Source organism: Argiope bruennichi, chromosome 2, assembly GCF_947563725.1.
Source record: "Argiope bruennichi chromosome 2, qqArgBrue1.1, whole genome shotgun sequence".
In the NCBI taxonomy this organism is placed as follows: domain Eukaryota; kingdom Metazoa; phylum Arthropoda; class Arachnida; order Araneae; family Araneidae; genus Argiope; species Argiope bruennichi.
The window spans coordinates 21,986,583-22,013,786 of record NC_079152.1 but is presented as its reverse complement, the minus strand read 5'-3'; the positions used below and the strand labels follow the sequence as shown (position 1 = coordinate 22,013,786).

Here is a 27,204-nt window from a genome sequence, read left to right as displayed (position 1 = left end):
CAGAAATATATATAATACAGAATGAAATGAACTTGCTTTTACATATTTTGAAATACGATTACATAAAATTTCTGCCAATATCTTTTGGAATGTTAAATATAATATAATGCACAATAACATTCTTTCATTTTTATTTCTTCTCTGTAGGAGAATAGTACTTCATAAAATGAATTCACTGCAGGAAATATACATCCTTTTGTTGATGTGACCAGCAGATATTTATTTCCTTTGTCACTGATGAAACATAATCAGATGAGTTTTTTTGTCAATGATTGGAGAAATGATTAGATGCCGGCATTAAAAGGAACCATTCATATTCCCTCAGAAGAGAGTTTTTCATATTTCACAATGCCAATTTTTGACAATATACTGAATTCAATTCTCTGGATTTATTGTAATATTTATGTATTGATCAAAGCTGCAACAAAATGGTTCTAATTTATTATGCAAAATATATTTTAAATAAGAGTTTAATGGTAAGTTCTTGATTTAAGTAAATATTTGTAATCCAATGTTTATAAAGTGATTTAGGAAAATTGTCAAATCAAGAGGCTTTTCCTCTCGTCAGAATTGCTTTCTCTAGATTCACAAAAGGAGATTCAAATAGCATCGACAGGAATGTAGAAAGTACGAAGGTAATGCATATGTTTCCCAGGAAGGTATAAATCTAAAAAAAAATAAAAAAATTTGAGTTAAAAAAAAAAAGTATTTTTTGCATATTAAATTGTAGTGATGTTTTATTCCCTGAGGACTTGTTAATGAATTTTCAATTGGTTTACTATGATGCAATGAAGTGTTTCTAATTAAATAGCAAAAAAAAAAAAAAAAAATGTTCAATGTCTTTATTTTTGGGCGGAATGAGTGATTAAATAAATGTAACTTATGTGCAGTTGAGTAAAATTAATACAAAAATGTACATGTACAGGATTTTAGGTTTAATATATATATATATTTAATGATATTTTAAACTTTTAATTTCAATTTAATTAATTTCCAAGATTTTATCTTAATTTAGCCCATAGTAACTTCATTCTAAAATATTTTCTTATTTCGTGATCCAATTCCACTTTCTCTACTTAATTAATTCAAGAGAAGCTTTATAAAATTACTTAGTCAGCTAAAAGCCGATACTTTCACATGCTCGGCATGAAGGGGTAAAAATGTCCAGTAAGCACATTCTTTCTTAAAAGATCCCTGTGTTTCCCTTACATGTGATTGATATGCATCAGAAATCCCTATCAGAATCTTATTAATATATTGGCACTGTGAAGAAATATTTTCCCTATCAAAATCTAAGGTTATATAAGGCGAGGGATAATTTATTTCGACCCTTTTTTTCCCCACTCTGGCTTTTGCACTGCGCTGTGACGGACGTCTTGTCCGCGTCTCTGCTTGTAAATAATCATGCTTACCCGATGGATTAAAAAGATAATAAGTCTCTTCACTGTCTTCAAACTGCATCATGCTTCACAACAAATAATATTACATATTAAAAAGCCGACAGGATTCGAATTTGTTACATGTATATATATAAATTATGAGTTATTCATACCTTTTCATAAATTAGCTTTCACATGATAACTATATTTAATATTTTATTTTTTATATTTCTCCATAGCATATAAAGTATGACTTTTTATGACTTGTATGTATGACTTGTTAAAGTATGACCAGCATTCATATTCATATCTAGCTGCACAATTAATTTGAAGCATAAATTAAATAAGTCTGGGAAAACTTTTATAGAAATATATTTATAAATATATTTAAGTCGATTTTGTTTTATTGGAAACAATATTTATATTACAGGAACTGTAGAATATTATTTATTTTGTCTTTGAAATGTAAAGGATCATACTATTCAAAGTGAGAGATGCCTTTCTTATACAAATCATTAAAATGATAGATGAATATTAAGTGCCCATCCATTTTTAAGAAGGTAAGTGCCATTATGAACTATTTATATTTTTGTACTTTTTCTCTTCAACTAAAAATGGAAATTATGTTGTAAATGCTACTTACAGTGAAACCAGGTGTGAACATGACAGCTGTTTCAGTAGATCCATAGTAGACATTCATAATAACAGGATGTATGAGATAGGCACAGTAGGTTAAGCGACTCAAAGGTACAAACGGAGACCAAGTTAAAATACTGTTGACAATACCTAAAATATAACACCAAAAAGTTAGGAAATCAAAAAATCAATAATATTGCTTAAATGTATAATAAATTTTAGTTCTTAAAATTTGTCTGATTTTATTATTTTGCCACCACTTCAAAATCATAATTTTTAAAAAAAAATGTCAAATAAGAAGGAAATGAGCATGAAGAAATGCTCAGCAAATTTTGTTAAAATATTTTAAATCGTTCTGATATTTCTTACAGTGTTTACTAATATCAAATATAAAAGCATATATTGTCAATGTAATTTTCGGAATCAGAAATTTTCTTTAATTCTATTCAGGACTGCAATCAACATTTTTAAAAGCTCTTATGAAAAAGCATAAGAATTATTAAACTCGCAATATATAATAGCAATAGTAATATTCTAACATGCAAATGATTTACAGATTCTCTTAAATAATCTACATAATGATTATCCAGTTATGTTGGGAAATTTAAGGTAAAGTGGCAAAGTTCTCCAGTAATATAATAATTTTTTTTAGTACTTTCATATTATCCACTTATTAGATTTTGAATGTTATTGATTAATTATGAATAAATTTGAAAATACTTTTAAATGCTAAAATTAATTAATTTGTATTAAATATATTAGTATGAAAATGTCTAACTCTTGGAAAAGTGTCAAATGTATATTGAGTTTATTTTCTGGATATATGAATTAGATGCATATTCTAAAAAAGTGAAATAATTACTCTTTCTGTGCACAAATTTTCTATAATAAATGCATAGGTTTGGTCTAGCCCTAAGACTTAATATCCCTAAGCTAGGAAAAATTCATTATCCTGTACTGATATATGTCATATTCATGTGCTTAATTTCATAACTGCTAGTTTGACTACAAAAACTTTTTTATTAATTAAGGAAAAGTTCAAAAAGAGTAAAAAGTTTTCCAATAATTCATACTTAATAATGCATTTATAATGAAAATTATTATAATGCATTTATTTTGTAGCTTCATTTGATGAATAATTTACATATAGTTACTTTATGGTGAATTCAGCCTTGTAAATGTAGCAATCGGGATCTGTTTTATCATACTATTAAGAGATCCTACCTGGGGCTTGGAATGCTTTTTCATCAAATAAACTGTCTTTTGACTTCCATTCTCTCAAAGTACATACTTGTAAAAAGTTTTATTTTTTTCCTTTGCTTTAGAATATATGAGTATTTCTTTGTATAGGTACCTTTGCATTGGTCTTGGCAGCAATTGAAAAATTAAATTATGGAAATGTATTAACAAGTCAAAATATTTATCAATTGTTTGCTCAATTCTTCAAATAAACAAGTGACAGATTTAATCATTTTTTGACAGCTAAATATTAATAAGAAGTAAAAAAATGAAATTATGTAGGGGTTACCTCCATAACCATAATAACAGGCTATTATTATCCATCCCGTGGATACACCCCACAAAGTTCGAGCTAAAGCACTGTATGCTGCTGCTTCAGCATCAGAGGGCAGGATTCCTTGATTGGCTGGCCACATTAGATAAATGATAGTTAATCCAAGCCCTATGGAGGCACACCACAGAGCAGCTGCTGTTTTCTGAAAATCAATTACAATCTTTTAAGAGATTTTATTTATGAATTCCAAATAAATCTATTTAGAACAAGTTTTTGAAACTAATATGATAATAAATCATTTTAAAAGCTAGCACAATTTACTTTTCACATATGTCAAAAATTTATTAAAATTAGTTGTGTGGATTTAATCAAATAATTTATGAAAACATGCTTATAATAACGGCATATAAAGAACGTATACTCTTCAATTCCATTTATTTATTTATTATTATTTTTTTACTTTTTAGTTCTTAATTCATTAATATAAATATTTTGGAATTTTGAAAACAATCATTAATTTCATCATCAGATAATGCCACTTGTGTGAAATCAAAATTTGAATTCTAAAAATAGTGTTGTCATTGACAATAAATAGACAAAGGCACAAAACCTCTATATAGGATATTTGGTAGTGAAAAATCAATTACATAATTCTACCTCTATGAACATAAAACAAGTCTAGCATGATAAAAGTAAATAAAAATACTAAAATTTTGTGATAAATATTAATTACTTGAATTCACAAGAATATGAATATTCTTGTCAAATATGAATTAGTTTGTACTTCATCTACAATGCTGTAATATTCAAGGTCTCAGTGAAAATGAACATTTTTTAAAAATATTGTTTCAACAGTTTACTTTTACTTTGGTTTATTTTGCTAGATAAGTTGTAATTGTTTATCTATGACTAAATCAATTTTAAATTATTAAGGCAGCTGACAAGAAAGGTTCTGATGATTCCAAAACTAATAAAATTACACAGATATGAATTTACTCTAATGAACCATTTGTAATGGTTGTGTTGTTTTTAATTTTTTGTGTTATACTTCTTTTTTAATTAAATTATTTTTTATTAGCACTTAAATCGTTTGCAGCAATCAGTGGAATTTTTTACAACTGTTTGATGTATTTTTAGATAGTGAACAAAGCTAATTATCACAGGTTGAGTAAATTGGTTTAGAGATTTATAATGATTTATTGAGGTTAAGTTCGTAAAAGCCTGTTTGCTGACAATATAACTTAAGGGAAAATAAAACAGAAAAAAATAAAATAGAATGTTTATTTAGTTTCAAAAATTATGCTACTAAATAACCATATTTATCTTGTACAATGCAGGAGTTATTATTTTAATAAACCTTATAAAATGTAACCAGTGACACAATATAAAATTTAACATTTATCTTCTCTATAAAATTAAGAAGTTTTATGTGAATCTCATATATACTATTTGAATAAAAATAACATTAATTTAGAAAATAAATGCTTATGAAAGGGTAATAAATAAATTTACTTAATACTGGAAATATCAATTAAAGTACAATTTTTAATTGGCCATTTTCTGTGCATAATTAAGGCAAAATTGATGATCCTACAAATAAAATGCAGTTTTATATTAACTATTTTTTTTTAAAGTGTAGAACAAAAGTAATTTTTTTTCCCATTAATCTTTCATTCACAGGTGCTGTACAAGCATATTTTCCCTTCTGGATATGGGCTGTTGCATCTGATTATTTTTTGATATTTTTACTCTGCTGCCTTCTTTTTTCACTTGAGATTGGGGAAGGTTTTCTAATGAATGAAGATTATAACAGATAATCTCATAGGTGGTTGAAAGTGATGTCATATCTTTGAATGCCTTGAAAAAAGGTAAAATATTTTCATGTTTCTTGACCATTATCTCCCTTTAAAGATAATAGAGCTATATTTAACTTTGTTTACATTCTAATAATTAATGTTGTAAATTATTATAAAATCAAATTACACTTACAAATATTAATCATTAATTTATAAATTATCAAAATTCTATTTGTGTTGTAAAATATTTTTCTTTCTTCTCTCTGTTTTAAGTAATTTGAGATGAAGTATTGGAAGTAACTCTAATTATCTAAAATTTTACAGAAATTTTTGTGATGCCTATTTAAAAATACTAGCTATCTTTGTTTGCCCATCATCTATGTATTTAAAATAATTGGCTAAAAAAATAGCCATTCTGTCCACCACAAACTGTGATATTTTTTATTATATATGAAATTAATTCTTCCAAAGGTTATATGACATTAAATCAATGGTGATTCTTCAATCACTATTCATTTTTGAGAGCTATTTAAAAAGTATTACTTTACTATACATTTTCTCTCTCTCTCTCTCTCTGTGTGTGGATGAAGACCTTAATAAAGTCTGCCAACCATAACCACTAAATAAAATATCTAATGTACCAATTTTGCCAATTTTTATTTCAATCTTGCAATGCTAGATATGTCATTAAGGGATGTCTGAACTTTTACCTTGAATTTCAAGAAATAATTTGAAAATTTAGAGATAAGGTAAAACAATTTAAATAGAGGCCCCAATCACACCAACTGGACCAATTTCTCCAATTTCCATTTCAGTTAGTTTTGACACTATGCAAAAATAGATAATAAATCAGAATGCCGTATTATTATCATGCAATCATAATTTGAAATATTAATGTCTGATTATTTCATCAACATGATTATATTAATGTCATATAATCATTGAAAATGGTTAGTATTTATAAAATTAATTTATTTATGCCATGAAACACAATTTATCATGGTAAAGTTTGATGAAACACAACTTACCATAACAAAAGTATAATTATATATACATTAATTAAGTTGTACAATTTTTAATTGAAGTAGTGAGTAAATGTGAAAAGACAAAAATCATTCCCTTTCCTCCAAAGCAGTCAGGATTAGAAAGCGCTAAAAAAAAACTTATGATGACATAATTCTGCCTGTATATTGAGAAGAACTTTCGTTCAAAGTCTGTTTCTGATGTAAGAAAACTTTTTGAAGAACAATAAGATATAATTAATATTATTGACATTATTGCAATCATGGTAAAAAAGGTCATCATGTAAATTGGAATGGTTTTTAAAAGCCCTGGTTAAATTATCATTTTGCTGGTAAATCTAGCAGTAAGTACATCTTTTCTATTTGTTGTCCAGGTTGTAATAGCATCAATGCCAGGGATGTCTCCTAAATATTTGTTGTTTTGGAACCTACTAAGGCTATTTTTAAGGTTTGAAATAATATCATAAAAAAAATCCATTTAGAAGAGGAAGATTTTTCTGTTATTTTCTTTGCCAATCAATCTGCCAATTCACTCCAGGCAATATTTGAGTTCCTGAACTCATATGAATGAAATCCTCGGGTTCAATCTTACCAAAATATATACCTACTTTAGACACTATCCATTGCATAGTTTTTGAAGAATAGATTATCCATTATAAAATTGATAACAATTCCATTTTTTAAGAATAGATTGAGATATTGCTGATAAAACTAAGGAGCTGTCTGGAAGAATTAAAATATTTTCCTGAGAAACGATAAGAACATTCTAAAGCTTTTACAATGGGCAGAGAATCCACTGCAAAAATTGAATTCTTCTCCTTTTGCACTATAGTTTTGAACAGACTTAGATAGCTTCAGTCAACTTATGCCATTGCTGTCTTTCTAGTTTTTCTGTTTGTTTTTTTCTCTTCAAATTAGAGAAAAACGTGTGGGGTAAGAGGGGAGAGGGTGTTATTGTCATTTCTACATTTTATATGAAATTATTTTGAAATCGATCCTGTAGTTAGAGCTGTCGAACTTTGTTGCAGGATTTTCTCCTAGATAATGTGCAGTGAAGTTTTTTTTTTTTTTTCGATTTCTGTCGAAAATGGAGTGTGCAGGAGAATAACCGACTCTTGATTCATATTCTTGAGCTTTCATATGAAATATTATCGAAATTTACTTAATAAATTTGGCTTGTGAATTCTGTGGGATTTCTAGACAGGAGACATGACTCTATAGGTCATAAGTTATCATATGAAACAAAAACTAGTGAAATCGGACCAGTGGTTGGGACTGGGTGATTGGTTCATTGGTTTTCCCTTTATAATTTGTAGAAAGTCTGCAATTAGAATTGCTTAATTATGGTAAAATAATAATGAAGTAATATAAGAAAACTTCTATCAATATAATTTTTTAATGAATTGAATATTACAAAAAGAAATAGAAAGCAAAAGTTGATAAAATTTTTGATAAATATTTTCTAAATTATATTTTTGGAAAATTTTTGAAAATAATATTTTTTTTAACTTTAATCAAAGTACTGGATATTATGTATCAATTCCTTTTCTTCATGTTGAATTATGATTCATCATTTAATTAAAAATCACCTAATAATTATTTAAATTACTAATCAACTATCAGTTATTTTAATTAATAATCACACATTTAAAAAAACTTGTTCTTGAAATTTTAACTGCTTATATGAAATATAATCAAATTGTTATTTCAATTTCAATAAATTAATAACAGAAAAATATATAAATATTACCTTATTTAATATGAGTTCTTTCTTATGCAAAAATAAATATCCAATTGCTATTCCTATTATATAAGGACCCATTCTACAATAAGTTTTTATATAAACATTTTTATAATACTCGTTCACCACTTCTAAAGGCCTGAAAAGAATTAGAAAAGAATTTGTTTACTTATCAGAAAACAAATGACACAATTTGAAATATGTATTAAGGAAGGTTGAATGCAAAGCATGAAATTTTTTAAAATTTATCTCCAATTATTTATGAATAAATTTAATGATCTTTAATGTTTCCTATTAAAACTAATGTGATATTATGATAAAGATCTTTACAATACCTGTAGTCTCTATCTATGTTGACTCTATATTAATTAAACAGCTGATAAAATTAGAGAAATATAGAGAAAAAGCATTGAGTATTCTATTTTTTCATTTAATATATATATATAGCTTGGTATTTGAATAATAAAATTGCTTTTGTGTGTATATTGGAGATTTTTTTAAAATATATGTTGAAATATCTTGGAAAAAAATAGTTTTGTGCATGATACTCACAAAATGTTATTCATGTAGGGAACTGCAGGATAATGATTAACAGCAGTGATTACAGCAGTTGTAATAATAGTAGTAAACAGGAATGCACCCATAGATATAAAACCATATTTAACACTCCTGTAAATGACACATAATAATATGTTAATAATAAATGCATTCATCAACATTCCATTGGCAAATTTTCTAAGTTCAGAAAATTATAGTTAAAATTTATTCACTTACCTATACAAAGGTATTAATATCAAAGGTGTGACCAAGTACATTTGCATATCAGTTGCTAAATACCAGGTATGACTTAAGCACTACAAAAGAAAGAGAAAATAATTATTTTGCTATTACAAAGAAAAGTTCTTCTCATCAATTTAAGCATAAAAACTTTTATATAAATCCATGCATATAAAGCCTGATTATTAGGAGTTAGGATATAATTAAACTAGGCAAGATTTCTTAACTAAATTTTTTATGGCAGATGAAAAAACAAACAAAAAAACTCGTAAATAGTTACTGAATATGATATTTTGAGTCAGAATAATAAATTTACCACATAAAATATGAAAGCAAACATTTTGAAAATAGTATTGTCCATTTAAAGAAGATAGTCAGATTTTTAGTTAAAGTGAAGGAATCCTCAAAACAGAGACAATAAGGTAGACATCTTATTTGGCTATATCCTTTTCCCGTGTTTTGATTATTTTAAATTCGTTTCACTAAACAAATCTTTTACTGCTTATGATATTTCCTTGATATTTGTCCAATAATGCATCTAACTTTAAAGGCGCAGGTTCAGAATTAAATAATTTCAGAAAATTAATTTGTAACGCAAATGAGACTTTAGCGAATTATTTAATTTCAGAAGCAATTCAATGGAAATGTATTCCTCTTTACTCTCCTTCTTTCAGGATTTGGGGGAGATAGAAGCAGAAATCATTTAAATATCATCTGTACAGAACTTAAGCTAATAGTAAAATAACTATAGAAGAATTCGAAACAATAGGTATTCAAATAGATGGTATACTTAATTCATGTCCATTAATTCTGTTATTAGATAATATTAACGAACATGAAGTTTTAACTTCTAGACATTTTATAATTAATCACCTTATCAGTGCAATACAAATTACATATATCCAAACCATTTGGAAACTTTGGAAAAATGACTTTCGTAATCATTTACAACAAAAAAGTAAGTGGTAATTTCAAAAAGATAATGTTACTGTAAGATGTTTAGAGCTTTTAAAAGAGAATGACTTGCCTTCCTGCAAATGGACAATTGCAAGAATTTTAAAAGTAATCTATCTATGGGATGGTGGTATGGTAAGAGTAGTTTAATTGAAAATTGCCACAGGAGTGTTCATCCTTTCTGTTACTAAAATATGTATCTTATAAATAAAGGATAACTATGTAAATTAAATTGTAATGTAATGTAGTTGCATATTATATTTATTTAGAATATTGTTTTCATTTGCAAATAATTCATACTTGCATATTTCATTTAACCAAATGTATATTTAAGTACACAGGGTGATTAAGATTAAAATCCTACTTTCAAAAAGCTGTAAAAAAAGAACCACCGGTCAGAGTGACTTCAAATCTAAAGGGAATTTATTTGAAGAAAGGGGAAACGGTATGGCATAATAAAAATAATCCCAAAGTGTATCAATAGGTGGCACTGTAAAACAAAAGTGGATTTGACCACAAGTGACATTTTGTATCGAAATACGGCAGCTTTGGCATGAGTTGCTCATTAAACCAACTGGACTGTTCAATGTGCATGATTGTTTCGTTTTTGTGACTGAAAAAGTGACTTCCTAGTCATTCAATAGTTGTGGTACTATTATCAGAAAAGGCCCGTCCACCATAACAAGGTCGCACCACATGAAAAATCAGTTTTTAATTATCCTTAGGCCAAAAACTGCACAAACAGCAAAAAGAAAAACCGCTGTTCATCATTGCTAGACTAGACAAGACAATTTTCGCCACAAGTTGAAACCGATAAACAGCATGTTACCTAACAGACCAGAGGGCCTCAGAGGTAACATTGTGAATCTGTTGGATTGAAGGCATGGATTACGATCCATGCCATCAATTCAGTTAAATTCGGTTCAGTTAAATTCAGCTCAGTTAAATCGGGCCCTTATACACAGCCTTTTTAAGATAACCACAGTCAGAAATCACAAGCAAAAATCCGTTAATCTTGAAAGCCAGGCTGTAGGAAAATGTCCACTGATAATTTTACTATTTCCGGATTGCCTCTTGAGCAGTTGCATCACTGGCTTTGCAATGTGCAGAGGAGCGCCATCTTGCACGAAAATGATTCTATCCAGACATGCACGCTGTTGAAGTATTGGAATGATCTGGTTGCCCCAAATAGTATTTACCATTAATAGTACAGGTAACAGGACCGGCAGGGCACATCAAAGATAAATAAATAAAAACAGACCCTTCAATAAAAGATGCCATTAATCTGCAGGATACAGTTACATTTGCAGAATGAAGCAATATTAGTGCATGTACGAAAAAACTTTCCGTTGCCCACATCCTGCAATTCTGTGAATTGACGTCTGTCCAAATAAATGTTCCATGGCCATTCATTGTCTACTTCCGTGAGAGCAAGAAATTCTAGAACAAAGATGTGTCTTACTGGCAGGTCAGCACGAAACAATTTCTGAACATGTGTAATTTTTTTATGGATAGTAATGCAGGTTGTTGCATAAAATTTTATGGACCATGCTCACAGGCATGCCAAAAGATGGGGCAATTACCCGTGCACTGCACGTCTGCAAATCACTGCTCGTCTTTTCCTGTGTAATGCTGTGACTACATCTTCTACTGACGTCCGAGATATTGATTTTTCCCTTCTGTCAGATTTCACTGTCCTGAAAGAACGTGTCTCTTCGAATTACTTAATTATTTTCTTCAGAACCTTGGCAGACCATAGCCTTTTTCTATACCCTTTAATAACCGGAATTTCTTTAAAAATGTAAGCGTATAATCACCATTCTTGTAAAAGAGTTTCACAAGGAGAGTTCGATCCTTCTTTGAAAGACTCATTACAAGCTGCTCAATTTCAATATAAGGAGAACTCCACATACCCAAAGTTTTTATAACAAATACAATATGTAGTGTGCATGAATATTTTTTAATTTGCATGGTATGCCGCTTACAGCACCATCTCTTGGTACACTTTGGGATTTTTTTTAATGTCATACAGTTTACTCATTCTCCACATATATTCAGTTCATATTTGAAGTCAGTTGAAACCACTGAAAAATGTAAAATAAGAGATAAAATTAAGAAGTAAAAAAAAAAAAAAAAAATCTGTGTATTATACACAATAATTGGTATTAAGTATTTAAAAAGTAACATCATATATCATACCATATTCTCTGTTTTGATGAAATTGTGCAAATATAGAGCATTAATCCAGCCATTTTGTCTACACCAAGAATCATACATTTCAATAGAGTGCAACCAATTTGGCCCAGAGCTCACATACCGAAGTAGGTAGGCACAAAACATAATCACAGCCATAAATAGGGGTGTTAATCTAGAAAAATTTCAATTTATTAATTGATAGCTGCCGGAGAATTCAGTATTAGTCCTATGAAGCAACAAATTTATTTTTCTGCATTATGTCAAGGAGTTTTACAGAATTTAAAGATGAGTTCTGCTGACTTATATGTAATTTATGGGAGATCAAATGTGTGCTGAAATGGATTCAATTATTGTTGGTAATGATATATATGATATAAATCACATTTTACAATGTGTAAGATGAATCCTTCAAACGAAAAGAGAGAGAGAGAGAAAGGGGATATAGTGAATTAATTTTATGAAGTGAGAAAAACTACGAAGTTTTATTTCCAAGTATGGCAATAGGTTTGGGAGTTGATTCTGGTCATTCTATATTCTACACATAAATTTGAAGGCAAATAGTTAAAACTAATGGGACATTTCTCATTAAATTTACAGAGATCCAATATTCAGTTGGGAGACATATTTTACACATTTTGTACATTTGATTGAATACACATCATTATCTAGACGAAAGATATTCTATAAAATATTGAATTAAGAATTCTAATTTATTGTAATTTATGCAAGCTAAGCAATAACAGCATCTATGAAATCATTTTATTAAAAAGGAGACAAATAAGTGATAAGAACATATTTGCAATGATTTATATAGATGAAATACTGAGAAATTATCAGCAGTATGCCAAAGCTATTATCTGTATCACATGTTCAATGCATAAATAATTTATTGAAATTACAGAATCAGATGAATAAGTTAATCGTTTTTCTAAAAATTAAAAAGAAATGTCAAAAGAATGCATTATTCTAAAAAATTTCAGACACGCATGCTTTTAGACAAATTTGACTTAAATGAAATTAATCCTGGCATACATAATTGAAAATCATAATCAAATTACTAGCTTCATATGGTTTGCTTTTTAAATTAACATAATTTTTTTGCTAGCATTTAATTTTTACAAGCAGTATAAAAAATGAAAATTTTAAAATCAGTAACTGAATTAAGAAATTTGTCTAAGAACAACAATAATTTCGTAACAAAATTTTAAATGTTCATTTTATTTCAATATTTAATTTATATGCATAAAAAAATTCTGCAATTTTACAATGATATTAAACATAACTATATTTTAAAATTTCTTCTTAGCTAATATTTTTAAAAAGAATAAAATTTGCTATATCAAAAGTTTTAAGTACAAAACTGACTTTTTGCAAATTAATAAAACCAAACAGGCAATTGGACATGCATATATTTATGTGGTTAAGAAGAACTGAATGCTCTTTTGATAGTAATTGTAAGTTGCTAGGCCTAAAGAATTTTTACATAATACATATAGTGGTGTATGAAAGCAAATTAAAAGACCATTTTTGAAACTTCATTCTCTTTTAGAAGTTTAAACATGGCATTTATCAAGTATTGGCCTGTGATGAAGCCTTCAGATGAAAATATTCTTTAGGAAGACTACATGTGGCTAGTTCCAACAATGACAATTAAATAAAAACAGGATTGTGATAAACTCTGATTTGAGTTCCATAGACAATATATATGTATGATATCTTCACAAGCACAGGTTATATCAAAATTAATTATTCTTCAATTGAAGAAATGAAGTCAAACATTGAAGATATTTTGGGTTGTATTTAAGGTAGAAATCGAATAAGTTTTAGATGTATATGGTTTTTTTAGTATATTTCAAAGATGTGCGAAAATAGCATTCGTAAGCATTTAATGTTCCCTTGTAAGCATCATTTGCAAATAAAAGTAATTATCACAATAATATAGAATTATGACAATCACAAATAGTTAAAACTTTAATTATATCAAAATTATTCGAAATTTTAGAATTTATCCTGCATTAATACATTTATTTGGCTAAAGTAACCAATTATAGTGAAAAGTCAAAAAATTGTTTTCTGTTAATAGAAAATTTTAGAAAATTACCTGAAATATCTATGGAAATAAAAGTACAGAAGAGGTAATTTTCCATTTGTTTTTTCCAATCCTTTCAAGGTAACAAACGCAACTAAAACACCACTGGAAAGAAATTTCAAAAGCAGAAACTATTAAAACTTTCATTGTAAAAATCCCACAAATTTTTCAAGAAATTTTCACAATAGCTATAGAGAGAGAGTTCATATTTCAAAGTCGTGCAAACATTTTTAGAATTTTGAAATTCTGTTAAAATATTACAAAATATAATTTATGAATAAATAGTTGAAGAATTATTTCATTTGAAAACATGCCAGATCTTAGGTTTCATAATGGAGGGAAATTGTTAGATTTAACAATACTGACTTTTTTTTTTCTGTTTTCGTTTTAATATAATATATATAATAATTTGAAATTTTATTATGTGGAATAAGCTTTTGACCATCCTATAAAAATTTCTAACAATATTTTTCTTATTAATTATTTTTATTATATTGAATTTACAAATGTTTGACATGGGTGTATTCATATTAGATGTTATAAAATAAGCTATGTTATACAAGAAAAAATATAATCTCTACTAATAATGAAGCAGATGTGTGTAAATACTTTTACAGGTGTGATTATTTGACCTAAAGCTACTAAATTTGGCATATATGTATAGTGTCCTCTATGTTTTCCTCTTCATCTTATTTTTAATTTCTGTACATTTTAATTTTTGTAAGATGGCCACATTGGTTGCCCAGCAACATTGGAGATTATTGTTTTGATAAAAAAAATAAATCAGTTGTGTTCTTTTCCTTAAGTCATCGTATCATCTAATTTTGTTCATTTAAAGAGTTAAAACTTGATTAAGGGAAAACAAATTAACATAAAATATCTACTTCATTGGTGATTACTGGACGTGATACTCAAGAATCGAGAATGGTAGACAAAAACGAAAGCGACGCTGAAACATCGGTCGCTAAGTTAGCATTTAAGTCTCAGCGTTTTGGAAACCGGAACCGAACTCCAATTGGAAGCTTAATTTCGAAATGTTGCAATTACGACGGTTCAAACGAAATACGATTATGTCGTGAGTTCCATTGACGCTGAAGTATTATCACAAGTGTCAGACATTTTGACCAATCCCCCAAGGGACGACAAGGACGTGGCTATTAAAGACAGACTAATTTCCGTCTTTGCTGTTACCGAAACGCAAAAGACCCAAAAGTTATTAACTGAGGTGGAATTGGTTGGGTGATGGAAAACCATCACAGTTGTTATGTGGAATGAAGAATCTAGCTTCAGATAAGGTAGGTGAAGCTTTTCTGAAAACTCTCTGGCTTCAAAGATTACCCACGGAAATCTCGAGTATTTTATCCATCAGTGTCGACGATTTAGCCAAATTGGCGACAATGGCCGATAAAATGTAGGAAATAAGATCCACGTCACATCAGAATGCCGCTGTAGCTTGCTCTAGAAATGACAGTGTTTTAACTACACTGCAAGAGCAGATTTCAAAGTTATCCCTACAAGTTAAGGAACTGAATAAAACATTATTCTAGACGTCAACAGTTCAGTTCCGCTCTAGAAGTAATTCTGTTAAAAGTCATAGTAACGGAAATGAAAGTGTGTTATCATTCAAGTTTTGACGATAAGGCTTTCAAATGCAATAATTCTTGCAATTGACCTAACAAAACCAACGTTCACTTGCAGACGACAGAGGACCAAGAGGTCGAGATGTGTCGTCTTTTTATTCTTGACAAGGAGCTACCAATTTTTAATCGATACTGGCGCCAAAATTTCCGTAATTCCACTATTACCGAAAGAATAAAAAGAGCTGTTGCAAAGCTGGAACTCTTCCCTGCAAATGGAAAAAAGGTAAGATTTATGGGCAAAAGTTGCTAAAATTGGATTTGGGACTGAGAAGAGCATTTGATTGGCCCTTTGAGATAGCTGATGTCAATAAACCAATAATAGGTATTGACTTTTTGTCTCACTTTCACCTTTTGATTGACAGCAAAAGTCGTAGATGGCCTCACTTCATTGTCCTCTAATGGTGACCTCTCCTACGGTGTCGTTTCACCAATGCTTCATGCAGTACAAAATCGGTACCAAGTAATCCTCAAACAAACTCCAGATCTTTTTCAACCAACACTCGTCAATAATAAAATCAAAAGTCACAACACTGAACATTTCATTGAAACTTAAGGGGCCCCAGTTGCGGCCAGGGTCAGAAGACTCTCAGCAGAAAAATTAAATGGAGCAAAAGCTGAATTTGAGTTTATGTTGCAACAAGGTCTTTGCAGACCTTCAAAAAGTTGTTGGGCCAGTCCTCTACATCTCACCCTAAAGAAATCAGGTGATTGGAGGTCATGTTGAGATTACACGGCCCTTAATAATATCGCCATTCTTGATCGATATCCTCTACCGTTCCTGACCGACTGCAGCTATATGCTATATGGGAAGAAATTTTTTTTTCATCATTGACTTAATTAGAGCTTATCAACAAATTCCAGTGCACGAAAGCAACATCCCAAAAACGGCCATAATAACTCCTTTTGGGCTGTTTGAATTCCCATTCATCACATTTGGTTTATGCAACGCGGCACAGATATTTCAACGATTCATGAATATGGTATTATCAGGATTAGACTTTACATTCTACTATTTAGATGACATACTAATCGCTTCTCCAGACGAAGAGTCACACCGTAAGCATTTATACACGGTTTTTCAAAGGTTAAGCAACTATGGTTTATGCATCAATGTTGCAAAATGTATTTTGGGCACTTCTAAACTTAATTATTTTGGGTATGAAATCACAACTAAGGAATAAGACCTTTTTCGGCGAAAGTTGATGTCATACAAAACATACCCGAACCCACATCATCCACCAGCTTGCGTAGGTTCTTAAGGATGATTAATTTTTATCACCGCTTCATCCCAAAGTTCGCCAAGCTTCAACAACCTCACTACTCAGTGGAAGATTCAAAAATAGTAAAAGCTGGCATGGACCGAAGATTCACGCAATGCATTGAAAAACTTTTTGCATTTTGTCACTCTACTATGCTAGTTCCCCCCTCAACTGATGCTACTATATCTCCCACATGCTAGATACAGCTATCGGGGTCGTCATTCATCAAATTGACCAGGGAGAGGCGCGTCCATTAAGTTTCTTCTCGCGCTCCTTAACTGACACACTCCTTAACTCACAATAAAGCATTTTAGGTACATATTAGAGGGAAGTTCTTTCAACATCTATACGGTCCACAAACCTATCATCTTCACTTTTCAACAAAATTTAGACAAAGCCTCTCTCAGACAAGCAAGATAATTGAGTTATATTGCTCAATTTTCAACGAATATTTGTTTCATCAAGGGAGAAGAAAGCATTGTTGCAGATGCTCTTTCCAAAATTAATACCATCTCCAAATGATTACGCAACTATTGCAGAATTTCAAGATGTTGAAGATTTAATAATTTTAAAAAAGAACTCAAGGCTGAGAATGGTTCAGATTCCCATTCCAGGCACCGAAAATCGATTTATTGTGATGTCTCCACCAGCAGTAATCGCCCATACATCCCCTCAAACTTTCGCCGACAGATATTTTCTTCTATTCATACCCAATCTCATACAGGGATTAGAGGCACAAGAAAATTAATCATGAAAAGATTCATATGACCAAATATCAGTAAAGATAGTCAGTTATGGTATAGGGAATGCATGGAATGCCAACGATCTAAGGTTCAAAGACATACAAAGTCAGCTCTTATGGACTTCAAAGTTCCACCTGAACGTTTTCAACACGTTCACATTGATATTGCTGGGCCCTTGCCTTCATGTCAAGGTTTCAGATATTTACTAACGATGATTGATCGTTTTTCAAAATGAGTTGAAGCCCTTCCAATGACGGATCAATCATCTGAAACAGTTGCAAAGGGCATGATCTCAACCTGGATTTCTCGTTTGGAATACCACAGCGTATTACATCTGATCACGGAAGTCAGTTTGAAAGTCAACTCTTCTCATCTCATCTCTGAACAAATACATCGATTTTCAAAAATCCAGAACAGTAACATATCATCCACAATCGGACTGATTGAGCGACAACACACGATTATAAAAGCAAGCTTGAAATGTCATTTACAACAAAGCAAATCTTGGGTAGACGCTTTACCTTTGGTTCTTCATGGTTTACGCTTGGCGCTGAAAGAAGATATTGGATACTCTTACGCTGAGCTTCTTTACACAAGTCCCCTCTGTTTACCCGGAGAATTCGTCACCACGATCCCTAACATCACACACTCAGAATTCGTGCAAATGGCTACAAAGTATTATCCGTAGCATGAAACCTTCTGCAATGACAACTCATGGCAATACAACCGTATTCGTTTCAATACATCTTTTGAATTGCTCGCATGTTTTCGTCTACAATAACACGACCACTTCATCTTTGCAACCAGTTTATCTTGGACCTTATGCTGTCAAACACCGAGCACTAAAGTATTTTGACATTGAAATTAATGGAACTGCCAAAAGAATTTCAGTTGATAGACTGAAACCATGTTTTACCATAAAAGACAATGATGAGCGGCCTCCTGAAACCCACAGACACATGGATTATCCAGATTCGCACATCCAGTGGAACCGCGGGAGAAAATTTCAACACAGGTCAATCATAACCATACCATACACAGTGGAAGGACCGCCAAGTTTCCACCCCATTTAAAGGATTATGTCTCGTAATCGTTTTCACTGGGAAGGGAGTGTGTAGCGTCCTCTATGTTTTCCGCTTCATCTTATTTTTAATTTCTGTATATTTTAGTTTTTGTAAGATGACAACATTGGCAACAATGGAGATTATTGTTTTGATAAAAAAATAAACTAGTTTATTATTTGTGCAGTTTTTTTCCTTAAATAATTTTGTTAATTTAGAGTTAAAACTTTATTAAGAGGAAACAAATTAACGTAAAATATCCACTTCATATGTATATGTTTTGGAAAGTGGAAATGTACACCTCAGAATGATTTTTTGAAATTTAAATTAGCTAAAAATTAAAGTGATTTTGACATTTTTCTGTAATTTGCAGAAATATTATTATACAAAAATAATTTCTACACTGTTTTAAAATTCAAAAAACTGTTATTAAAAACTTTGCAACTAATTAAGCTATTGTAAGCATTTTTTATAAATATTTTTTTCATAATTTTTAACAATTCTTTCATTGTCACAATAAGTTCAAGCCATTCTCATCGTTTTATCAAATATTTAATTGCCTAATTTCCTTTCATTGGTGAAAGAAAAGGAAGATTTTGTTTATTATCTGTGCAGAATCAATGAGCTCAGTATTGTGAAAGACAATATACTTTTAAAAGGCGGATAACCGTGAGAGCTACATTTTTAATGATACTATTATGTCATTCAACGTAACTTCAACAGGGAAGTTCAGATGGATAATAATTAGAACAGATGTAAGGTTCTGAAAATAACAGTTATATATAACTATTGTTATCTATCCGTCACAATTCGACACTAAAAAGATACTTTCGTGAAGTTATCAAGAACAGGTTATGTATTTATTAAATAAACATTTATTAATAAAAATAATTGTATATATAATCTAATTAAAACTTGATGCACAGAAATATTAATGCAGTACTGAAAGCTTTTGAGAATTATTGAAAATAGTACCTTATCAAATAGAAGGTATCCACTGCAAATGTTCCATTTGCCAAGATCTGGGTTAGGAAATCTTTAGGTGCTTCTTGCGTAAACCCAGGATTCACTTAAGAATAAAGAACAGATTTTACCAAAACAAATAAAATTAATTTTTATTAACAATGCCAGATAAATGTACCGGATAATATCATCAAAAAGGCTATAATTAGAAAGGTGCAAATGCACTGAGAATAAAGATAAGAAAACCTTACCTCTATTATCGTATAATATCACACTTCTTATTATACATATGATATTAGCTTAAATATTATTATTAATTGCGTGATGCTAAATTGCATGTCTTGTTTGTTAATCACATTTGAAGCATTACGTTTGAAGAGCATATTATAAAATTAAAAATATGTATACTAAATATATATACTGTTTAATATTGTTTTGAATGTGAAATAAAAGAAATATTTACCAAAGAAAAGGTTTGTTGTAGCAAAGGAAAATGTGTGTCCGAAGATAATGAGGGCCATACTAAGGAATTTCAGTCCATGAATAGCTCTGATACCATCTCCTTTACCCACTGTGAAAATTTTTCCCATGTTGGTTTTAAAGGAAAAAGCCAGAAGGCATCGCAATCCTAGAGATGGACCTGCAAAAGAAAACAGAATCCTGTTAACTTTTAAATTATAACATCATATATGTCTCTCATCTTAGGTAATGAAAATTCAGTAGAATTATGATAAATGAAACTATTTTTGATGTTTAAAACTTGTATTATAAATATATCTGCTGTTATAAAAAAAATTTTTCTCACAAAAACATCAATTTTGTTTAAAATGTTTTACAATAATCTCAAAAATATTTTGAAAGTATACTCTTTTAAGTAAAAGTCAAAAATATTCATCACATACCTTTTGGTTTCTGATCTTCATTTTCACATAATTCAGCCATTGAAATACTTTTATTGTTTTCATTGGAAAGAATTTTTATAGTTTCTGGACTATTTCTGTTTTCAAGTATGTAATCAAAAATAGTGGCAATGATGGCAGTCACAAAAAATACCAAAAAGATACAGCTGCAAAATATAGAAAATATATAAATATTTCTATGATGAAATAAGAAAATTCTTTATAAAAAATGAACTGTATATATTACTGGAAAATTATTCTTTTTATTATTTTACAAAATTATAAATGTGGTGAGTGATTAAAAAATTGAAAGAACTTTGTGTGAATGAACTGTAAAAAAAGATAACATTATATTGTAGAGTTTTTTACAATATTATGAAATACACATATATCAAACTATACCAGTTAAATGCATTACAATAGCATTGTAAATGATCTACTATTTTGATATAGTGATTGACAAAAACTGCAAAACGAAGTTAAGAAATTCAAAATAGTAAAATATAGTTGAGATTAGCACTCACAAAGTTATAATGGCTCCAGCATCTTTAAACATTCCTGTTTGATCAGCATGGCATACTGCTACATGGCCATCAACATCTTGAAAATTTTGACGCAGACCTACATAAAGTAAAGAAATTAGATAAAATATAAAATTTAAGCTCAAAATTAAATTATTTGAATTTAGCATAGTTGGAGTTGTGAAAAATGGAATATTTACATATAAATGAATATAAGTGCCAAGAAATAAAAATGTCAAAAATATAAAGTGGCCAGATTTTTAAAAATTTAAATGAAGAATATATGCTGCAGTTGAATGTAGGACATGGTATTATACAAAACCTAACATACCTAATTTTCTAAAATACTATATAAAGCAGAAGTACTAAGTAAAAGCTAATAAGGAAAAATGTTAACCTCAACACTGACTCAATATATATTTTTAAAACTATTCATTTATGATCAGAAAATAGAACATTTACATAAATTTCAAGATAAATCTAAAAGATTGTTTTAAATATTAAGCAAGGAGTAAAAAATCCAGACTTCTTGGCTAATCTAGAATGCGTGGTGATTTGAATCAATGGTATATGATAATTCTTAACTTCAAGAAAATGTAGCTGAAATGTAATTATAATCAATTAGGATGAGGATTTTTTAAAAAATCTTCTTGTTTATCTTTTTTTTTTAACTAAGTATTTTAAAACCAATCATTCTACAAGTTTTTAAAGAATTATTCATTTAATCGAAGGATATTAAGTACTTTTCCATAGTGCTATAAATTTTTTTTGTTGGATTGATACTAAAATTTTGATCATGATGCCTCAAATATTTGTATATGAAATATTTCTAGCATCTTTTAAAATCTAATTTGAAGAAATCACTTATGTCTGTTAACTGTAATTTCTTTGAATCACGGGATCACAGCTATTCTTGCTAAAGATTCCATTATGGACATTTCAGTCAATCAAATTATTTATTATTATATCTTAAATTTCATAATTATGGCTATATACTATATATTTTTGGTAGACTTTTTAAAATTTATTTTTTATTTATATATGAAAGGGAAATGTGAAAAACTTTCTTTATTGAGCTATACAATATTCATAATGTCTCTTATTGTGATTTAATTAATATATCTATAGAAAGTCACAGATTTTATGACATACAAATTTTATCATATCAGAAGTTTATAATTTAAACTAATTTCAGATTTTTAAACTATCATAAAGATCATATTATATTTTTTGTGATTTTGGATTAGTTCACATTTAAAATATTGCAGCTTAAAAATATAAATAAGGATTCTTTTATTTCAGGAGATATTCTGTGTCTTAACAAAAACTACATTGATTTTACTTTGATTCTTTGGAATATTCATCTGATTTGAAATCACCACTAACTGCTTTGGAGAGTAAAAAGTCAAAAATAACTTGGAATCCTTACTTTTTTCATACTTAGAATTCATCATCTTATATAGATATATATATATATATATATATATATAATAAATCTTTTTACTTACTAGCATTTGTAGCATATTGTACATCTTGTGTAGAACAAGAATATGGAATGCATACTCCAATTGTGGCTGGATGTCCACTCTTGGTCAATACCAGCCATGAAGCTTGAGGTACTTCCTGCATCGATTAAAAAATATTCATTTATAACTTTAAGCAATTAAAATGATATATTTTATTCTTCTCCCCCCCTACCAATTATAATAATAAAATTAAGAATATAATTTATAAGATTAAATCTCTGTATATATAAAATGCCAACATACATGTCACAGAAATCACATTTATTTACCCAACGGCAAGAATCAAATGTAAACAAACTATCATATGAATTTCAGACTTTTTCATTGAACATTTTTACAGCTGCATTTAATCCAAAACTTTACTTGGATAACTAATGATGCTGTAAAATATGATTAGAAATTTTTGAAGCTAGTTCACCATATCGCCAAAACATACATTTAGCCAGGGGAAAGCAGATATAAAAGAAATCAAGAAATAAGCTTCATACAGAAAATTTAATCGAGTACAAAAATAGTTTTTAATCGTCGCCAGATGCATAATCATTATAATCTGCCTCTAAAATTGATATTCATCTTCCAAAGCAATGATCTAACAAGAATAGTCTTTGTAAAATCTTAAGACTAAAAATATATATATCATTTTAATGATATCAATTTCGTTTCCATACAATTTCTTTTCTTAATTACTTTGTATCCTAACTTTATTTATAAATGCTATGATAGAGTTCAAATTCATCCTTTAAAACATTGAGTTTCATCACCTGTCCACATTGATGTACTTCGAAGTAGGATTTTCATTTCCGTTTTTATTTTGTAATATATATACTTTTTAATGCCGTAAACTGATTCAGCTGAAGTCATATTTTTCAATCATATCGAATAACAAGATGAAATGTTTTTAAAAATATATATATTCCAGATTAATCATTTAACAGCTTAAAAAGTATAACAACTTATCAGTACTGTTTGCCTGGTCAGCTAGTTATATTTTTATTGCATTTTGGTCATTATATTTCAAAATATGAAACAGTTTGTTTATTTTAAAAGTTCAACTTAAAATAGTATATTTTCATCATTTGCCACAATGACAATTTATTTTTGTAATTTTAATCATTTATTTGTATAATTTTTAATAATCATATATTTGTAAATTAAAATCATAATTTTGTATTTTATCAAATGTGTGATGCCTAGAGCAGCAGTAATAATTTTATACTTCTTAAATTTTCCATAAATTTTATATGAAATTTGTTTTAAATTCTATTTACAGAGATTAGATTATGACAGGATGAAGATCATCCTCAAACACTGATACCGTGAATATATTTTAGCCTATGAAATGTCATTTTTTTTCTTTAAATAAAAATACATATACAGTTTTGGATCCTACTCCAGATTTTTGATAAAGTATAATTAATAAATAATTAGACATACTAATAAAATTATTTATTCTCAGAATTTAATTACCCAACAAGTAAGCCGAATTAAGCAACTATGTTTGAAAATATCGAGTAACCAAAAAGATGCCTGCGGTTTTGAAATTATACATTAAAACAAATTATTTTTATGTATATCTGCTTGTGTATATCTATCTTTGTGATACAAATAATATAAAATAATATTTTATAATATATAAAATTATGTTGTAATTCTAAGTCATGACAATTTTCTTGATTTTTGAAATAGAACTGCAATCTTTTAGCTTCTTAATAGACCCTTTTTACTTACAATGTTACACATAAAATTGATTTTTCATTTAAAAAAAAGATTGTAGGAAACCCTGATGCAAAAATTCATGCATGTATGTGTTTTACTTCTTTTTTTCAAACAGAAATTTTATTTTAATTGATCTGTGTAGTTGGATATAATAAGAGGAATACAAAGTTAAATATTCAAAAGTATAAAATGATAATTGTTGTGTGCATCACAGTATATTAAAGAAATTAAATAAAAATTTAAGAATGCAATAAGTATAACCTTTTGATGAGAAGAAGTTGAAGCATTCAAATTGATCAAGCAATATTTTGAGTGTATAAGTGTTTCTTTGGATTGAATTGTAGTTTTGACACATTCTGAATAAATTCCAATGAAATTAACAGCTCCTTCAAGAATTCCACTTGAAGCTTTCCCACTTGCATCAAAAACTAAAAGCATCATATGAGATATTAACAAAAAGGACACATAATAAGAAATATATAAAATTATTATTATATGCTACAACTAATATCTACCAATATTTTATTACCGCTCTATTATACTTTTCAAGAAACTTTACAGATAATTCTATAAGTGTAAATCATGAATAACCATTTATGTAGGTAAAAAATGTTTCGAAAATTTAAGAAGAGAAAGAAAACTATTGCAAATGATTGACAAGTATTAAAGATGAGAATACAAATGTAATAATATTTGATTTATAATAAAACATTTTTAATGAAATTAACAGACCAATAAAGTAAGTATTGGCAGTAAGAAAATGAAAACTTTATGTACAAATAAATGAGTAATATCAAAGATATAACCGCTTTCTTTCTTTAATATATTTGGCATGTAAATTTTTAAAAAAATGATTTCACTTTTTGTATATTTTTTACTGAATTATATACTGGCTACATTAATTACAAATTGTAGTAAGGGGGAAAAAGTTTTGTGCATTTGAAAATTTTTTTTTATCTTTTCAGCAAAAATATTGATTTTTTAAAGTTCTTATATTTTTATTATGAAATGAATATTAAGCATTTGTTTTTCATCATGGAGAGAGTTTATAAACATCTCAATTCATTAAAAACAAAAAGGAGTTAAACAAAAATATTTGAAATAAAAAATACTTATTATTTGTTACAAAAATTGTATATTTATTACTAATTTGAGAAATATTTGCTAGATTCAAATTTTTGTTTTAATAAATTTTTAACATTTTAATTTTTGTATTTAATTATTAAAATGTAACATGTTTCCATGATTTTAAAGAGGGATAACAGTTATTTAGTCATGATATTCAGAAATGTCAAAATAAATATAAAGCATTTAATATCTTTTTTAAAGCTGTAATTTCTTCCAAAGGTATAAACTAAGCATTATTTTTTAAGACAAATTACATTAATAAATGATTAGTGGTACAGACATGATTTTTTAAATAAATAAATAAATTTATACAAGTAAACCAGCAAATTATTTAAATAAAAAATAGTCTGGATGTGACATAAAAATACGGAAGAGGCTACTTACTTTTCAAAGCATTTGTATCACCAATCAGTGCTAAGTCAATCAATTTTTTCATATCCGATCGACAAGCCTCTGTAATTTTTTCAGATCCCCCATCCAGGTAATAGAATAAATCGTCTAAAAATGATAAATATGGTGCAGTCAGATTTCCAAACAAACTATGATCTTTCAAATCAACCGCTCTTTGGACAGCGTCCGCTTCTCCGATCAACAGGTAAACGCCAAGAATGTAAACAAACCAGCGTGTGGAAAAAGTTGCCGCTTTTTTATTTTCATGCATTTTGATTGGCCAAAACAGCTTGCGGTAGTTTTTTACCCCTTCTTTTCCCCCCCTATGTTACGTATGGTTCTCCAAATTCGAATTTCTTTTTAAAAACCTTCTAAAAGGAACATAACATTTCTTTTTATTAAATTTAAAGTTTAAAATTTATTCGTTCTCCAAAGCGCAACTTGTATATTTTTTTTGACCTAAAACTCAATGGCTGTTTGCTTTTTGTTGGATGAACTATTGCCGATCGGAACTGCTTTGACATACTTCTGCGCTAGGACTGTTTATAAAACTTCATTGCCGGAGCATAAGAATGAGAGATAGAGAATGTTTGGCGTTCTGCCATGATTTTCTTTCTTTCCTTTTTTTTTTTTTTTTTTTTTTTTCTTTTCTTTCTATCTCTTTCACTTTCTCTCCTCCCATTTTTCTGGAGGCAAGTATTGTTAGTCAAAACACAATCGCGATTGGGAATAAATTGTATGCATCACACCTTTTGCGTAATTGTTTTGCGTAAACTAAAACACGATACTTCTTTGATAAGAGCTCTAACTGGGCTTTCTTTTATTCCTTTTTTATTTTTTTAACCTTGAATGCGTTCATTGGTATATGCTTCCCTTGCAATTTTTCAAAACTTTTTGATATGAATTTGTAAAGTATGTTACGAAATATATCTATAGACATTTTTTTTTTCTTTTTTACTTCTATACAGGTCCAGCTTATCTATTTAGAAAGAAAGAAAAATTAATACTTATTTTTAAAAATAGAGTCAAATTTATTAAATGTTATAATTTTCGTATCAAATATGTATTTAAAAAGGCAAAAAAAAAATGAAGCTTTTTTCCGAAAAAACAAAAACAAAACCCAGCAAAAATAGAAAAAATTATTCACAAGCCAGACAAATCAAGTAAGTTTTGGGTTTGATTCTAAAGCGTGTTACAAAATATATTGTAAGGAAAAAAAAAAAAAAAAAAACTTATTTTATTTCTATTTATGTCT

At 28.7% G+C, this 27,204-nt stretch overlaps 1 protein-coding gene across 1 annotated transcript; it reads right to left on the bottom strand.

Moving 5' to 3' along the window:
- Positions 1–26,512, bottom strand: LOC129958766 (nose resistant to fluoxetine protein 6-like). The gene is made up of 15 exons (XM_056071442.1): positions 25,944–26,512; positions 24,693–24,859; positions 22,698–22,812; positions 21,193–21,289; positions 20,672–20,835; positions 20,233–20,409; positions 19,782–19,875; positions 14,116–14,208; positions 12,018–12,186; positions 8,862–8,941; positions 8,640–8,756; positions 8,097–8,226; positions 3,544–3,730; positions 2,023–2,165; positions 1–667 (listed from the first exon to the last, which is right to left on the bottom strand). Exons 1-15 carry the CDS (start codon positions 26,218–26,220, stop codon positions 545–547), a joined length of 2,133 nt encoding a protein of 710 aa, XP_055927417.1. The 5' UTR covers positions 26,221–26,512; the 3' UTR covers positions 1–544.
- Positions 26,513–27,204: the final 692 nt, after the last annotated feature.

Bases quoted from the DNA above. Each gene is read 5' to 3' on its own strand.
- LOC129958766 (XM_056071442.1), bottom strand. From the start codon at position 26,220: ATGCATGAAAATAAAAAAGCGGCAACTTTTTCCACACGCTGGTTTGTT. The intron at 8,942-12,017 runs GTATGATATATG...TTTCTTTTGTAG, and splicing joins TCATCAAAACAGAGAATATG to TGCTTAAGTCATACCTGGTA. The intron at 8,757-8,861 runs GTAAGTGAATAA...TGTCATTTACAG, and splicing joins ATATTAATACCTTTGTATAG to GAGTGTTAAATATGGTTTTA.